We start from the raw sequence: 18,330 nt of genomic DNA, 5'->3' as shown, positions 1-18,330 counted from the left end.
GTTAAGCCACATCAACTCAAGTCAGTCAGTTAAGTGTCAATACAACCCTCAAAACATAAGTTTATTGAGTAAAGCTGAAGAGCAGTAAACCAACATATGCATCCACCTAAATAAAAAAAATTCACGTATTTACAAAGTTCAGTAATCGTATAAGTTGTTCACATGCAGAGAGTAATGCACAGGTTAACAATTGGTAGTGTTTGGATGCCATAAACACTGAAAGCAGTGAAGTATATAAACACCAAACACATCAAGTTTAGCTATAGGCCAGTTAACTAAACAGTGACCTGGTCCCCCACAAAGATTCACACATTCTAGTTTAGTTTCCTTATTTTAGGCACAAGCAAGTTTGCTAAATAAAAGTAACTGTAGCAGTTCCTGGTGAACTAGGGACTACAGTAGCAAGTTAATATATCCTCTCCTCTACAGCACCAGAGTATGAATTAATTGAAATCATGCTTCAGAGAACCGAAAGGGGACAAAAAGTTAAAATGCAAGTTCAGACTGAATGCAGGCAGCATGTAGTGTCTGTGCAACAGTGCGATAGTTGGTACAGAACAGTAAGGCCATGGCAGTCTAAATTAAAACTGGCTTGTCCTAACCAATATGGACTAACAGTGTTTCCAATCAAAGACTCCGACGTAATGCAAACTCTACATTTAGGTGAAGAATCACACACAGTGTGAGGCAACACAAGCAGGTGTACCATGTATTTGCATACACTAGTAAGCTACACTGACATTACTGTATGAACAAACCAGTCTTAACAAGTCTGTCCCTTTAAATATACTGAAGTCATTGAGAAAGTAAAGCTACAAAAACATTACAATCTTTAGTTTACACATACTTCCCTATACGGCAGGAGCTAGTCAAGAAACAGGATCGATCCATTGGCTCTCTTGTGCTTTGACCCAGTAGAACATTTCATCTTGCACCTTACAGACTTTGCACATGGTTACATCAAGAAAGCAGGCAGGTCTAGAGTTGTCACAATAGCCTAGATATGCCATAGCACCAGGTGAAACTGTGCCCAGCCATTTCATGAGCAGGAGAGACACTAGACAATTACATAGATACTGTGCTAAAGGTCAACAACTGACTCTATACAAAAACATCAGTAATTTAAGTGTCATGCAGCTGCTCAGAATGTGTGTTCTGGTTTCAGATAGAGACCACTAGTATCTGTAGATAGAAAAATTTATTTGAACAAAGTCTGATGTTCCTAGCAATTTGTTTTCATGCTGGAATACTCCAATTTTTGAAAGCTTGACAGAACAGTCCCTTCCCATCCCCCACACAAATGTTAAACATAAGCAACAAAATGATTTTAAACAGTTGACTCTTTTCTAATTCATCATGAGAGTTTTCTTTTTCAAGTGACAGGATAAGATCTCAGCTGTAGATTAGTGATGCTGATCTATGCCTTGTGCTCCCCTCTGCAAACAGTTTCCATTTCTCTGCTTACATACACACATCACATGCATTTGTGAGATAAATCGGTATCCCACAACTCACGCTTAAATGTTTTCTAACTACTGTATGTGGCATCTTACAGAATCTTAATGCTGTCAAGCATCAGCATCTTCAAGCCACTAAACACTAGAAATAAAACACTTGCTGAAAATCATATAAAAACCTGGCCCTGAAAAACCAGAACAGAGTGTACCATCATAGTTAACATGGTAGAGAGATTTTTTTTTTAAAAAGCCCCCCCCAAAACCCTCCCACCACAGATGGTTGTAAAATAAATATTTGTGCTGACTTTATCATGACAACTCTAGTTTTTTTGTGACAGAATAGGAATACAAGTCTTCAGCAGTGCACATGAGAAATGAACCGTGAAAGGCAGATTCTTGATACAGGATTTTTGGGTAATATCTCATTATGGAGGGAAGTGGACAATTGAGAATATGGCCAACTGGTACTGGAGATTCCAGGAAGACTTCAGCTTCTTCTAGATTTTGAATGCTGAATAAGCCACTGAAGCGTGATATCTAAAGGGAAAGAGAAGAGAAGTTCCATATTCAAGTGTCTATCTGTATTTGTATAACTGGCATCGCTTTGTTATGCCAGTGTCCTTAAATACATGACAGGAATATCCAGCCCTTCTCTAGAGGATGGTCCAAGACAGATCAACAGAATGATTTCTTTTTTTGAATGCTTGCTGCCTGTGCTTTAGTCCTATAACTGCCCAGCATCCTTTAAGTAACATTTAAGGGAACTGCCCCAGACAAGCTGGTTCCTCAGTCAACTCCACCTCTAGGAAAAACACATCCCTTAATCTGATACCGTGGTATGGCTCGCATAGTTAGTTTTAGATCAACATCGCTCTGTTTAACCAGTCTGCCTCTCCTCACCTGATGAGAACAAAGTTAGTTTAGCCCTACTGTACAAGGCATCAAGGTCCTCCATGCTTGAAAGAGGGTCTCCTAAGGAAGTGAAATGCACTACCATCATAACAGCCCAATGCTTCCAGCAGCACCCTCCCTATAGCATCGGTGATGCGCAGCTGTGCTGTGAGCTTTGTGTGGGAGATATGATAGAAAGGAGTATCTGCTTCTCCTGTCCACCATGTCTGAACCTCTAACTGAAGGTAAGGTGACAGGAGCTTCTTGGATAAGAAGCCAGAAGAGTTCCACGGGCTGTTCATTTTTCCTGGAAAGAAGTTGAGTCCTTAATATAAAGCAGTTCTGCTATCCTCTATAGCTTGTTCCTGTGACCACCAGCCTGAAGTTTCCCTCATCAGTAAACTCATGATAGCCCACCAAGGAACCAGTGTTAATCTCATGGCAGCCACAAGAAGGCATCAGGAGTGCCTTACACATTGTTCTTTGATTTGTTACCAGTTTTCTGAAGCCAGAAAGCTTGTGTTTAAGAAGTTACAATCCCCCAATCCATCCTCCGACAGCTCTTCATAATGCTTAGCGTTTTAGGTTAATAGTTACCTATATTATCTTTCTCTTTGCAAGAAATTGAGTAGCAGCAGATTTCTCTGTCCTGAATAGCAGCAAGGTTCCTATGGAAGAGAGAACATTTCAACACACACTTCACTTATAACAAGGACTCTTAAACTGAGAATCTGAACTGTTCCCCTTCATCTTCTCCACGTACCTTGTTTCTGTACAATGTTTCAGCTACCTCCTGTTGCTGGGTTTTCTACTTAAAACTGCAAGGTTCTTGATCTAACATCCCTATGTACATGAATTCATTTATTGAGTTAAAGTGGCCTTTTTTAGGAAGGGTTAGACTTACATCTTTTCAATTAGCTGTTTCTCATCCAAAGCATTAGGAAGATCTCTCTTATTTCCAAGTACTAGAACCTGAAATCCAGAGCAGAAGGAAATGGTTGCAGTTTTGTGGGTTTTTTTAAAAAGACAACTTCAGGGGAGTCCGACGAGCAGTCTGCACTAAGCTATTAAATCTAACGGAACGAGACATTCACTATTAAACCAGATCAAGAAGGAAGATTGACCTAGTCACAGGGGAAGACGGGGTCCAAATAAACTGTTATGTGCAAAAAGCAAGCATGAGAACATGACAGCTGATAAAACTGAGAACAATCCCAGCAGACTTTCAGCTGAGATTCCCCAAACTTACCCCATACTTCTGTACTACACTCTGGTTACCCTGTACTATAGTAGACTCTAGAAAAGAGTACAAACCTCATACTGTGGAATATTCTACTCTAAGCTACTGTTCTGATTTTTTTTTTTGTGGGTGCTGAACAAGAATAAGATCACTGAAGGATTGACTGAGGTCAACAATTTGATTTAAGGCACTAGGAGCAGGTATTGTTCATGCTTATAGTAACAGTAAGGTTAGGCCTTACGCTTGACTTAAGAGTTCAAGACAGAATTCAGAGTTGCTGAAGTTACGCACATTCCTCAAGCAAGTTTAATACTGTGTAAAGGCAATATTACTTACAGGGATTCCTTGTAACTGTGGCTTATCTAGAAGATTGTGCAGCTCATTTCGAGAGGCTTCTATTTTTTCACGATCTGCAGCATCTACCATGTAGCTTTAAAGAGAATTTAAGGTTAGGTCAGTGAGACTGAACTACTTCAGAAACAGCAGTCTTTCCCTTACACTGTCAGTTTTGAGCACATTCAACACAGCTTTAAACAAAGCTAGGTCTTCTGAGCAAAGAGTTTGGTTCTTTCAAAAAAATTCTCTAAGATCAGAGTAGATGAAAGATTCTTTCAGTTAGACAGCCCTGACACCCAGTTCAGACAGGAAGTAGTTAGTACTCCAGACCATACACTGATAAGAAAATAACCCATCCTGAGCCCTGAACTTAAGGGTAGAAAAGGTCAATATGGTTGCAGTACAGTTTAAAAATTAAAATGAGTACTACCGAGTCAAGCACGCACTGTTAGAAAGGCTACACGCAGAAGAGAAGCAAATCTGGAGTTCAGTACTAGCTGAAGGAAGACGACACTTACACAATAGCATTAACTCCTCTGCAGTATCGCTCCCACATGCTTCGGAATCGTGGTTGCCCTCCTATATCCCAAATCTTAAGGCAAGGGGAAAAAGACAATTTAACCATGTGCTATGTTTAAACATGCCACGCAAAGATAAGACAAGAAATCAAAACATAGTTTTTCCTTTCTCCATAGGCCAGCTGCAGGGCCTCTCACATATTAGAACAGAAATAATCCCTTGTACAGCTGCTCAAAGCTTGCAGGCCCAATAGCATAAGATGCAAACTACAGCATCTTACACCAGATGCAAGAACGCACCTGTGTACCAAGTTTTCACACCATGTAATACAGGGAAAATAAAATACGATGTATTGACTTAAAACTTTGCTTTTGATGTAAGCCTTCCCTTAAGCAATACTGATGAGCAGAAGACTAGGATCTCTGGGCCCTAAACATGTGAAAATTAACTCACATTAAAGCCAGACAGCATTATCGTAACATTGCTTTAACTAGTCCATGAACCTGGAAATCACACACAGATTCTTGTTTAAGAAACCCCATAAACAGACATAAGCATATTCTTAAGCTATTTGACAAATTTAGCTGGGCCTCTTCAGTTTCCTATATTTGTCCCAACAGTAGGAGCAAAACAGAGCAAACATACAAATTTTAAACTAGAAGCTGAAGACAACTTTGCATAGGTTTAGAAAGAGACAGTCAACAATGGTAACATACCTTTATTGTAACATTACCCTTCGTAACTTTTCTCATGTTGAAGCCCACAGTAGGAATCATATCTTCACTGAATTGACCTGACTGGAAAAAAAGAAAGTTGAAGTTAGTGTTTATCTGATGCAGCTAGTTTTTACAGTAAAATACCATAAGCTGCTTCTAACCATTTGCCTTCCAGTTGAAGGCTTTATAGCCAAGAAGTTGTAGATGTTATATTCATGTGTATTAAGGCTTGTGTGAAGTCAGTCAAGTAATTTCTTACAAGCACTTAAAGAATTTTTTCAAGCGTTGAGGCAATCAGGGGAGCAAAGTTACTTGGGGAGAAGTGCTCTGCATAGCTTAACAGATGGGGCAAGTATAGGAAGAGTGCCATTCACCTACTTCTGCTGGAGCCAAGTTCTGTACGACAGGATCTCCTACTTACCTAGAAACTAGAAATATCCAGAAGAAATATCCATAGGTACTCTATGGACAACATTTACAGTAATAAATCACTATTGTGGAGTAAGCCTCCAACCCACAGGTACGGGTTAACCCCCTGAGGAGTTTTAAAAGGCTGGAAAGTGGAAGGACCTGACAGGTCTGCTTCCTGCTAGGCCACACAGTGTCCAACTTGTTGAGCAGTGGAAGAGGCAATCGAAATGCAACTGGAGAGTATTTCAGCCTGTTTCCACCAGAAGTTCAGCATCACTTTAAGCTCTGACATAACTGCTGCAAAACAGTGTTGTATTAGAGAGGCTCTCTAGTGGCAGATGTTTTACTATCTGTTACACTTTTATCTGCAACAGCTTGAAAGCCAAGTTCACAGCTATCTCCTGTAGCTAACCCAGGAGCCATAACAAGTGTTATCAACAGTAGTACAGATTTCTCCCATGCCCCCTTGGCTATTTGGCAGAAGGTGAATCTCAGCCACAGTGGTCATTATGTTTCTCACTACATCCATTACGTGTAATAGCACCAGACAGTCAACAAGATATGGAAAAAAGGTCGACTCAAATGCATTCAGTTGTTTAATTAGGGTTCAGTATCGTAGCAGCAGAAAGTCTGCTTCTCTCCCCTGATGCTGCACAGAGAAGCTAGCCTGAGTTAAAAGCCTTTTAGGATCTATGAAGCAGATGTCACATCACCCTATACAGTTAGGGCCCAACTGCTCACAAGCTGGAAGTAGTAAGTCTGACTTGACATGCTTTGAGTACATGCTGTTCAGAGTTTGCAATCAGAAGATGATGAGCTTGTAATACCAATGCTTTGTCATTCACTTCTGTGCCTAGAAGCCCACACTTTCTTCAGCTTGTTCCCCCTACCTCACCCCCCAAAAATCCCCTGCGATCTTCCACTAGCAAACCAAAGCTGCAAGGTTCACACAATACAGACTCCAATATAATGCTGATAAACATTAGAAGTCAGCTGAAAACATACAGATGATGGCAGTCTCAACTGGGCTTATTTGGCCAAGTCCTTCAGTTAAATGGCACACTGATCTTGCTGTTGACCTCCAAAACAGAAATACATCCAGAGCTTGGATTTGAAGCCAGCAGTGCCCTGAACAGGTGGTGATTTTTCACATTTAAGATCTGCTTTCCAGATGCATGGCTATACAGACTAACAGTCTTTAAAAGGAGTAAAACAATAATTAAGTCCTTGAATCCAAGGAATGCAACAGTAAAAACAGTGATGACCTGAAAAATGGACAGCTTAAACCTCATTAGGCAGGTATTCTGCCTTCTCGTTTGAAACAAGTTTCAACTGTTTAAGCTACACAGAAGAGCACATATCAATCTCATGCAACACCGTTTCAGAAACTACTCTAACCTTTCTACTAACTTAGCAAGGTAGGTGCACAACCTGAATGCCTGTTCATTAGCTTCCTGTTCCTGCCCTGAAAGCGCAGTGTATGAGTTGTCCATTTCAGCCAGTTTGATTATGTGTAGCTCAGCAGGAGACGGCTAACCGTGCGTTCCATGTCTGATGCTGTTTAGTTCAGTTCATAAAGCATTCGCTGCCAATCTTGCCTTTGAAGGGTCAGTTTGCCATGGTTGCTCAAGAACCACTGCATTCCTGCCTCTACAGTCACACCCTACATCCACATCTTCTAACCAAACATCTCCCAAGCACTCCCTGAACCTCCATCTCTTTGCACTACTTCATATTACCCCATACGCTGTCAAGCTATTCCATCTCAGATGCTTCCAGATTCTTCACTGGAGAGCTGTTCCTATCAATAGTCCATGCTCTCTCACCGCTCTTTTAGGATACAGATTCCTTCAGGTGGGAGCAGCACCTCATTTGCCACACATTTAATGCAATGTTGAAGAAATTACTGTGATCCACCACAAGGAAGCTTTTACAGAATCTTCAGAAAAGCTGCTGCACCTTATTCTACTTTCCAAGTACTCTCTACCCACGCTACACATCCAGATTGCAAATAAACTTGTTCTGACTTGCTTAAAACCTACACTACGGAGTCGCTCAGTTACAACTTGAGTTTCAGCTTTCTGTACTGTGCTTTGTAGGCGAGACAAACCAGCGCTATCTGACATACTTTCTGAACTGTCAGAAACAGAAGGAAAGGGTAGCAGGTGCCTTCACTGAGCTGCCTACAAAACATACGCACGCCCTTTCTCTCTATAGGAAGTTTGGAGGCTGTGAATTCTGAGGTGAGGTGGGCACTTGATAGCTTTGAGGGGCACACCTGTCTGCAGGTTTTGAGCATATTGATCAACTTAGATCTTCATTTGAAAGACCTTACTCTGATGTAAGTGTGGGTGTTCCTCTGTTCACAGTCAGTGTGCCTAAAGAAAGCTACTGGCAGTCACCTTACCTTTTAAGACAGGTCAAAAAATGGTTAAAACAAGTGTAATGGATTTTGCTAGCAGGCAGTGATCTCCTTTGGCAGGTTCTGCTATTGTATCCAACTGTCTTAGCCCAGAAACAGTTCTCTAAACCCAGAATTCAGAGACCTTTTGTTTACTACCTATACAGAGGAAAAAAGCCAAGAATTCAGCTGCATCTTAGAGTATTCATATGCAAAAGCTACTCACACAGCAGAACAAGAAGAATATGCTTTTATTAGTACGCAGTTCTGTTTGAATCAGACTTCCCTCTGTCGCCCCTAGAGCAGATTACTCAGCCCTATCACTGTGTGTTCACAATACAATGCTTTCTCCTTCTAAAATAGGCCTCAGCTTTAAAACAAGTTTGATAAGCACAGAAACATTTTCAATTCCCAGTCTGAAAGTGCTTGGCTGTTGTCATACACAGTAGCATTGCTCAAACACTCATCAAGGACAGCAAGAGTAGTTGCTTACAAATCTAGCAATAGCATCTGTTTTCAGCACTTGTGAATATTCCAACAGGCAGACGCTGTACTTCATCCAGGCCTCCTGGAAGGTCAGCCTTGTGTACTGGAAGTGATTATGAATTAAGCCATTAGCTCTGAGGTCATACAGACCATGCAGCATTAATACAAACTGTTCACTGAAGGTCAGAAAACAAAGGTAACTCTAGCCCCTGTGTGAAAGATAAGAAAGAGGGAGACTAAACAGACTGAATTTTAGAGACCACATGCAGAAAGAACCTGCAGGACTAGTCTTTAAGCCTCCTGGTTTAAGAGAGGCTCCCTTTTCAATACTCCAAGCTCCTGGAGAACCCAAGCATGTGATTTCAGTGCAACATGAACTCATTTACCTGCCTGAATACTTATGTTTCCAGACTGAACTAAGTCCCTGCACTGTATTCCAGTACAGGGCTGACACCTACCTGCATGAATCCATTTGGGTTCAGCTCACCTTTTATCTAATATCAGCACTAACTCTTGCACAGACTGTAGCATTTATGAATTGCACTCTCCATCTCACTACCAGATCCAAGTCTGGCCCACCTGTGACACACCAGCCAACATTAGCTTTGGTGTGTGCTCTGAAACACTACTGTACATGCCGAAGCACAGCCACATCCATGAGCACTGCTTTTTACCTGTAGCCCTGGCAGACTGCCTCTCCAGGTCTGCACCCTCTCCCTCAGCCCACCAACAGGCCAGGGGCAGCTTTGCCTGCCAGCACGCACAGAAGTCTTGCATCAGCAACGAGCCAGCAGCATGCTGGTTACAGGTACAGTTCATTCCCCACAGGGTAGGATCAGGTGGCTTTGGACAAGCATTTAACTTACCATCACCTAACATTCCAGAAGTGTACAAAGGATGCAAGTTTAGTCTTTTTTAATACTTAGTTAATATTAAAACAAGCTGCTTACTAAACCTACCATTTCCAGTTGTCTTGAGTCAAAAAACCAAACTAAAACAAACCACACTCTGGCTACTTCTCTAGATACTGGCGTGTCCAGAGAAGGGCAATGAAGCTGGTGAGGGGTCTGGAACACAAGTCTGATGAGGAGCGGCTGAGGGAGCTGGGGTTGTTCAGTCTGGAGAAGAGGAGGTTGAGGGGAGACCTCATCGCTCTCTACAATTACCTGAAAGGGGCTTGTGGGGAGGTGGGTGCTGGTCTCTTCTCCCAAGTGACAAGTGATAGGACAAGAAGAAATGGCCTCAAGTTGCACCAGGGGAGGTTTAGGCTGGATATCAGGAAAAATTCCTTCCCTGAGAGAGTGGTGAAGCACTGGAAGAGGCTGCCCAGGGAGGTGGTGGAGTCACCATCCCTGGAGGTGTTCAAAAAACATGTAGACGTGGCACGGCAGGACATGGTTTAGTGGGCATGGTGGGGTTGGGTTGATGGTTGGACTTGATGATCTTGCAGGTCTTTTCCAACCTTAATGATTCTGTGATACTTCATCTGCCTCTCCATAGCCATAAGCCACACCCAGAAGACTGCCAACTTCCAGGGAATTATGCTTACCAGACTGTCAGCACCAAGCCCTAAGCAGCTTGATCAAGTAATTGAGTGTAAGACTGGAATCCCCGCTTCCTATATCTTCCTTAAAAATTCATTTCAATACATTAAAGGAACCATTAAAGGCAGAACTCAAACTGCAGCAGTAGAACCAGTGTTCCCTCTTCTTTCTTTCCAGCTAGAGCAGCAGCTCTCTCCTGCTGGCACTGCAGAGCACACTGCCTACAATGGTCCATCCACATGGTCCTCAACCACCAACTCACAGCTACCAGATTTTGATTCCACAGCTTGCACAGGGAGATTCTTTACATCAACAGAAAAGGTCAGGACAGCCTTTAGCTTGCATCTCATAAAGCTAACATGATTCATTACTGTTATAGGACAAATTTCTTCATATAGACTTTGTTGCTACACAAAGATTTTTTTTTTATCTTTAGTCATAATACTTTTCATTCATCTAGAAATCACAAACAAGCTTAGCCAACTAGGAGGCAACATCATTGGAGTATGGATTCTAGCCAGGACACTCCCAATCCACCTGAACTAGCATACTACCTTAAGCCCTGCTGTTCAGCCCTAAATTTCTGTCTTTTCTAAGAAAAAGGCCACATGTCTCAGAAATCTCTTTTTAAAAAAAAGCAGAGTCATTTTACCATTATATAAAGCTACCCCTACACTAAGCCTCCTCTGCAGCATTCATAGCCTCAACCAAGAAGTGCATCGTATATGGACAAATCAAGTCTAGTTTCTGTAATCTAGCTTCCTATTGAAATACTTCAGTGTTTCAGCTACTTGTTGTGATCACATTCAGAAGCTTGAACTCTAGTTTAGAAGCTTCAATCCTTGTGCTCTAACAGTCCCTTGAAAGGCTTTACAACAGCACTTCTATGAATGATTGCTGCAGAAAGCAAAATAGCGGTATCTGACAAGAAAATGCATTTTTATTTTCCCAACCCTGACTTCAATGGAATACTTAAAAAGACATGGACTGCTTATCATGTAACTACGACACAGCAGTGAAACAAGACCTAAAAAGGCATATTTCTATCTAGAAGTCAGTCATGTAAGAGCTTAGGACATTTCATGCCTCTGATAGTCATGAAAGCATCTTTCTCCAGGTGTTACTGCTCGAAGCTCTTCCATTGCTTAAACAGTGCTATGCAGGAACTTAAGATTATGATGGAAAAAGTAGATTCCGATTTCAGTCACCTGTTTCAGACCATCTGGAGTACACCAAGCAGGACCTCAAAGAAAGACTATTAACTGGAGTATGAGTCACTTCATCTTAGCTTTAATACCTAATGAAGTGAGGCAATCCATTTCAAGAGACCTCTGCGATTAAGAAACACTTCACTTAAAGAAATATATCAACCTTCTCACTTAACTACCATGCGTATGAAGTGACAACATAACGCTATTTGGGACCTACCTGAGTGTTTCACAAGGCACTAAAGCAGCAGCAAAGCTCTCTAGAGCAATCTTTTTCCACACTTCTCCAGTGCGGCTTCTTTAAGTCAAAGTTACTTATAATAGTCGTGAGGACAGAAGGAAGTCACAGCTCCCAACTAGCCAAAGGCATCTTTTGTTGAGAGGTGCTCCAAAAATTGCCTCTCTGTAGAAACCAAGGCCTCATTCAAAGGTTTGTCAGACATTCCAAAGTTAAAAGGCAAACCACACTAATTCAGGCTTTGACACAAATCCTATAAAGGGATCTTATTTATCCTATCACCACAAACAGAACAGGTTGAGTTTAGCTCTTAAACCTGACAACTGTTATTGGGAAAGCCTCACTCTCTCCCACCCCTGCAGTTCTCCTCTCCTGCCCGCTGAGGATCAGGCTATCGAGCTTCAGTGTTCCAGTGCCAAACGCCTGGATCAAGGATCAATCTACCGGGCTTCAAGCAAGACTTCACAATAGGAAACGCCATGCTTCCATGAAGTACTTCTTTGAAACTGAGCAAGTGTCCCATTATTCACCAGCATGCGCTGCCTGCAGCCTGGAAGCAGAGTCAGTTTACTTGAGTCACGTTTCAGTTGCGTCACATGGCTGTGGGGCTTGGGTGCCTCTCGTACCTCCCCACACCAGCGTGGCTGCGACTCGCAGCTTTGATGGCAAGCCTGATGAAAGCCTGTTCAGACACTCGCTGCAGAGATGCAAACAACAGAAGATACTGCAGACTCCAGTAAATAATGGGCACTTCAAGCCCTCAGATAAGCAGCTAACAATTCAAGATGTGATACGGGGATGACATGCAGTTTCTCTGAATAAGAGCCACAGGCCATCTACATTATGGAAATCAGGACCAGGAAGAAATGATATCCTCCCTTGTGAGCAAGTTTACTCACGCACACGGAAAACTTATGCTTAATATCTAATTAGAGACAGTGACTAACACGGAGCCTTAGCAAAGCAGAAGCTGCATTAGTTGTATCCAGCTATAACTAGATTTCACTGCTAAGGTTGGTTTTTAAACTTCCTAGTCAAACTAAGTTTGGTCTGATTACAAACTAAGTACCTGTTTACACTGGAGGAATAAATATGGTCCAAACCAGCTACCAGCCTAGAAGATGATTATTCTAGAACTGGATTGTCTGCCTTTCACAGCCTTTCTGCTTCAGTGGCAGCCAGGCCTTGTATCAAGCCTCCGGTGTTATTGGCTTGAGTTTTCCCTCTAGTTACATATGCCTGATTTGATTGGCATTGATTACATTAGAGATATATATTAGGTTAAACTCACTGTTGTCAAGAGACTGGTAACAGCCCTTTTTTAAACAGAATGCAACCTTATAAGCCATACCAAGTTCCTGGTATGCAATCCAGCTTTTAGAGCTATTCTATAGAACTAGCATCTTGCTGTGTCATTCCTTTCATTTTAGTTTCAAGGAATCCCAATGCCTGAGAGCTACATCCATGCAAACCATTAACTGGCCTGCAGAGAGCAGTTACTCTTTTCTGGCACTCATTTCCAAATGCACACTCTGAATTAAAGTCAGTCAAGGAAGCAACTAATAAGAAGTTAGCTCTTCATGCCATGGACAGCACTAGTCCTTCTGTAAGAAGCAATATTGCGCCGATAACCGAAGCTCATGCTATTATTTTTTTAAAACCAATAATAACAACCTGAGCAAGTCCCCTCATTGTTTTTTGTAAAGAGTCACTAGATCTCCTAATTAAAAACTTCAGAAATGTGACTTGCTGCTTACAAACCTCAACCAGCTAACTAGGCTGTGTCATTACACATAACAACTTCCTTATTTCACTCAGTTTTGCAAGGCTATTTGAATGACACTTACTCAAATAAATGTCTGGGTGTGATCCTAACATGTGGTTGAAACCTTGCAAGATTCAACCCCTAGCAAAGCAAGCTGGATACAGATGTCAGCTTTACTTAGGAGTACCTTTACCATTTGAGACAACTTAGATGGACTAAACTGACATGCAACTACTACAACCATTCTGCACCACCCCACATATCTGCAGCACAGTTTCAGAGATAACTCCCCGAAGGAGATGTGCTGCTGGTACTATACAGACAGAACAGCGAAGCAGTACTTTGTCAAGTGCCATCACCATCCAGGACTCTAGAAGACAAAAAGACCTGCGGAGTAACCTCAGTGCCCAAAGTTGCATGAACACACCGATCAGTATCAGCTCAGCAGCCACAGATTAAGGTTGTTCAACCATTTCAGAGTTCCATTTTTAGAAACACAAGCCCAGAGGTAGTGGCAGACACTACTGTGTGGGAAAGAAAAGGCTTCTGGCATTCTCAGGTTAGTCCAGCAACTTTCACCTAACATAACTAGGCAGAGGAGGAGTTACTTTTTACGAGGGTGGACCCATTTCACGCGATTATCATGAAGCCCACTGAACGCTAACATCTTCAACTACATAAGAGCTTGGTTACGTTTTGACAGCTAGTCAGTGTAACAAGGATTATGTATAACTGCAAGAGAATGACAGTCCTTTTCCTATCTAGTAACTCATTCAACTGACACTTAAATAAATAGTCATAAAAATAATCAGTAATATTAAGGGGACAACCTCAAAAAAAAAAAGCCGAAGGTCTGCTCAATCTAAGGTTGAAGACATCAGCTTTCTCCTTCGAGATGTACTGGACTCAAGTCAGTCATGCTGCCTGCAAAACCCAGTTTCCCATTTCAGTCTCCCTACAAGGGCTTCCAAACTCCAGCTCGTCTCTTTGAATGTTTTCTGCCACGTGCATCCACAGAACAGGATACTGATGAAGCCGAATAAGCCGTTTAAGCAAGCCACTCTTTATCTTGTTCAACAATGGAAAAGCTTCACGTAGGAGGATTCCCACACCCTTCCTTCATCTGCTCCAGGCAGATCATCAGATAAGTAGGCCCAAGTTCAGCAGTCTGCTGCTGTCAGGCTTGGAAGTTTTACTTCTTAGTGCATACCTGAAGATAAAGTAGATTATTTGACACAGGTTTCAGCAATCAGGATAAGCAAAAATCTGAGAGAAGACCCGTGAGTGTGAAACATATAAATCACTTACTGAGGACCACTGAAAAAGAGTCAAATGGGAGAAAGTAGCTGCAGACACTCTTCGCATTACGCTAACGTGAGCCCAGGCATAGTACTACTTTGACTGAAACAAGCCTGCAGAGCACACTGTAGAGCTGTGCTCCGATACGGCTATCGGTGTCTTTACGGGTCCCGTTAGCACACAAAGGTTTATGGAGGCACAGCACGCTATCAAGGCTACACACGGCCGGCTCAGCCACCTCCCCTGCGAGCCTCCCCAGCAAGGGCAGACATGCCTGCTTCCCATCCCAGGCAGCTCAGCAGAACAGCTTCATCCCAGCAGCTCAGCTCTACCTACGACGCGTGTGAGACACGACCCTGGAACGGGGGGAGCCCTGGCAGGCGTCAGCCGCGGGCCGCTGGGAGCGAGGCCCGACACCAGGCCGCTCCCGGCCCGGCCCGGCCGCTGCCTCGGCGCCAGCCCCCTCCCGCCGGGCCTGCACAGGCCGCGGCGCTCCCCCGGCACCGCGCGGCCGCCAGGGCCCCGCCAGGGCCCCGCCAGGGCCCGCCGCCCCCCGCCGCGGCCTGCCCCCGGCCCGGCGCGGCCCGCTCACCGCGATGACGTTGACGAAGGTGGTCTTGCCCGAGTACTGCAGCCCCACCAGGGTGAGCTCCATCTCCTCCTTCCAGAAGAGCGAGCGGAACCAGTCCAGCAGCCGGGAGAGCAGCGCCAGCATGGCGGCGGCGGGCAGGCGGGCCGGGGGCACTGGCAGGCTCGGCCCGGGGACTGGCTCCGGCGGCGGCGGCGGCTGTCGGGCACCCGCGCGCTCCCACACGGCCCGGCTCGCCCCCGCGCCGCGGTCATATGACGCCTCGGCAGGGCCCGCGCGGCGCACCAAGAGAGGCCGCGCCGCCGCCGGCCCCCGCGCCGCGCCGCGCCGCCCCCTGCCGGCAGCAGCCCGCGCCGCGCCCGGGGAGGACCGCCGGCGGCCGGAGGGCGGGGCGGAGGCGGGGCAGCGCCGCGCGGGGCGGGGCGTCTGCCGCGAGCCCTCAGCCCCGCCATCTTGGGCGGGTGCGGGCGGGAGGGTGTCCCAGCCCCTCCGGGCTGCCGGGGCGCGGTGCCACGGCCACGTTTGACTCCCCAACGCCGTGCCCCACGCCCCTCGCTGCCGGTGGTCCCTGGCAGCCGTGCTGTGCTCCCAGCCCACGCCCCCTGACCCATCCCCAGCCTCCTCCTCCCCCTGGCCCCGCAGAGGTGCCCCCGCCGCCCGCTGAGGCCCTCAGAGCCCCCCTGCCGCTCTGGCACCCAGCAGGGTGGAAAGCAGGACCGCACCAAGGCTGCCTGGTGGGCTGAGGCTCCAGTTAGAAAGGACATCGACTGTGGGGGCTTTTCTCGGTGCATCCTCCAGCGTGCAAGTCTCTGGGTTGGGCACCTCAGAGCTTCTGTTTTGCTCCCCAAGTCACTGAGCGGCAACCGGACTGCAGGCAAATCCTGGGCTTGCAGAGGACTAGGGATTAAGAAATACTAACCATAATATTTCACAGGACAAATGCAGAGTGTTTTTTAAGCGAGTGAAGTATCTTAAAACCTTGTGTGTGCTCTCAGAACTTCTAAAAACAAAGGGTCAGCCCACATGACCTCGTTATTCGCAGTTATTCCCACATAACCAGCCGTGCTCTAGAAGTTTCTGCCAGGAGTCCATGCGTTTTGCATGGCCTTTTTAAGATGATTTACTGTGGACCTTGCTGCTGTGCCGGTCAGGTAACTGTAACTGGTTTTTTTCATTCCCGGCCAAGTTAAGCCTAGTTCTGTACAGTAAAGCAAATAGCAGGCGGAGACTGGAAATCCCCCAACTCCAAAGAACAGCAGAATGAGAAAGCAAACCAATGCACACATTGGCATGTTTTTTAAAAGGAAAAGTGATCAGGGTGATACAGATTTACAAGCTCTAGACATCTTCATTTACATAATAAATTCCACACCTTCGCTAAACATCTCTACTCCAGAGAGACACCGCTGAGGATCCCAATCTTTGTATCGTTCACATATTGTGTAGCTCCAGCTCTCCAGGTAGTTAAGTGGTGACATTTGCAGTGTGAGGCCAAGGCAGGAGGGACAGGAGCTGAGCAAATGAAGATGTAGCTGAAAAAAAATTCTGAGGAGTCTACAAGATGCCCAAAGAATAAGAATATTTTCCATTCATCTGAAGTAAAATCTTTTTCTTCAGGATTCCTTACGATGGAGAAAAACTTTCATGATTCAAATGAAGAGATATTAATGGATGTTAAATAGGATTTGTTGGTTGTCAATAGGTTGGAAAACAGCTACTGTTTTGCACTTGGCTGCAATGGTTCTCAAAATATTTTACTTAAGGACCTAAGCCACTGCATGAAGAGTGGAGTGGAAACAGAGTCAAGGCTTTCTGCCATGCGTTATTAGCTTGCTGTCCTTCATTAATTCTGCAGCATTTTTCAGGGCACCAGGATCAGGCTGAGGACAACTCTCCTGCCTAGTGAGAGCTGAAGTGCAAAGTAGCCCTGGCAAAGCTGGAAACCTTCTGCCTCCGGACAGTCACCCGCTCCACAGCTGTTGGGGACCCCAGCCCCAGCCACGCAGCCTCCGTGACCCCGAAGGGCTCACCCAACGTAGGTGAGAGGCTGGTCCTCCCCGCCCCAGCACTGCGCTGGGAGAGGAAGGACCAGCACGGGCTGGGCTCCATGCCCCCCTCGCCCGTGGCTGAGCTGCGGACATCCCAGCTCTGAGGGGAGTAGGGGAAGCAGGTTAACTAGTTATATGGAGGCTGAATAATGAAGAGAGAGGGGCCAAGCAGCTCAGACAGTGCAGAAGAGCACACAAGGAAGCAGTACGATCAGTACCTGGGGATTTTGGCATTGTTTGGCATTGCCCATATTTGCAAAGAGCAGCAAACAAAGCACTGGGTATAACCCAGTGCCAGCAGAAGCAGAGAAATGCTCCAGCTTAGCTAGCCTAGTGCCTGGCTAACAAAAATCACATACAGGAACTGCTTTTAAACACGGGCAGGCCGTGATATAATGTACGCAGCTGGCAGATAGCCTTTCTACTCCTGCATGAAGAGAGAGCAGCAACATGTGCAGCTGATGAATCTCGGGCAGCCAAGCGCTGCACGCACCGCCCTGCTGAAGCTCCCCTGCGGCAGCGCGGCTCCACTCTCCCCTCTGGTGCCTCAAGATCACAGTTCGCCCCAAACGCACAAGAACAACACATTTAGTAGCTGAGACCAACAGTATTTCGAGGTAGAATCAGTCCGTCGCAGAGATGCAGTTCCTGCATGGCTTGCCTCCGCTGCCTTTGCAGGCTTTCCTCTGGTTTGCACTCCTGCATTGCCAGCACTAATGAGGTGAATGCAGCTATAATACTTGCACATCACAAGTGTGGATTTTAGCATGGACGTATGTAAGAGGACAGATAAAGCATGCAAGAAACATATTGGCATATCCCACTACAGTCATCACTAAGCATCATTATCAACACAGGTCTCATCTGAGAAGACACCAAGCACCCTGAGCTCGCACTGGAGTGCAGGGCACTTGTCAGCTTGCTGCAGGAGGCAAAATAGCGGGTTGTTATTTATATTTCATTCCTTGTCCAAAAACCTGGCAGCCCACAATATTCTTTGTTGTTTGTTATACAATTGCACAGGAGAACAGTATCTCCACAAGTCCCTTTCTGACTGTGGTTTGCACTTGTATACGTTCAAGATTTCACAGAAGGCAGAAGCTATGCCAAGGCACTCAGATTACAAAGGCCAGCTAAGAGCCAGTCTGCGTGGTCAGTGGCTTTTGTATGTCCATCATTATT

General features: G+C 45.1%; 1 protein-coding gene across 1 annotated transcript; it reads right to left on the bottom strand.

The window, feature by feature from the left end:
• Positions 1–694: 694 nt before the first annotated feature.
• Positions 695–15,256, bottom strand: ARL8B (ADP ribosylation factor like GTPase 8B). Its single transcript, XM_059823061.1, has 7 exons — positions 15,104–15,256; positions 5,160–5,240; positions 4,443–4,516; positions 3,925–4,018; positions 3,253–3,320; positions 2,946–3,016; positions 695–1,994 (listed from the first exon to the last, which is right to left on the bottom strand). The coding sequence occupies exons 1-7, from the start codon at positions 15,224–15,226 to the stop codon at positions 1,945–1,947; spliced, it is 561 nt and encodes a 186-aa protein (XP_059679044.1). The 5' UTR covers positions 15,227–15,256; the 3' UTR covers positions 695–1,944.
• Positions 15,257–18,330: the final 3,074 nt, after the last annotated feature.

Source organism: Gavia stellata, chromosome 12 (assembly GCF_030936135.1).
Source record: "Gavia stellata isolate bGavSte3 chromosome 12, bGavSte3.hap2, whole genome shotgun sequence".
In the NCBI taxonomy this organism is placed as follows: Eukaryota; Metazoa; Chordata; class Aves; order Gaviiformes; family Gaviidae; genus Gavia; species Gavia stellata.
Note: the sequence above shows the minus strand (reverse complement) of the source record. Positions and strands in the feature narration are given on the sequence as shown.

Bases quoted from the DNA above. Each gene is read 5' to 3' on its own strand.
- ARL8B (XM_059823061.1), bottom strand. From the start codon at position 15,226: ATGCTGGCGCTGCTCTCCCGGCTGCTGGACTGGTTCCGCTCGCTCTTC. The intron at 3,321-3,924 runs GTAAGTAATATT...TCTGGATTTCAG, and splicing joins CACAGTTACAAGGAATCCCT to GTTCTAGTACTTGGAAATAA. The intron at 3,017-3,252 runs GTAAGTCTAACC...TCTCTTCCATAG, and splicing joins AAACAGCTAATTGAAAAGAT to GAACCTTGCTGCTATTCAGG.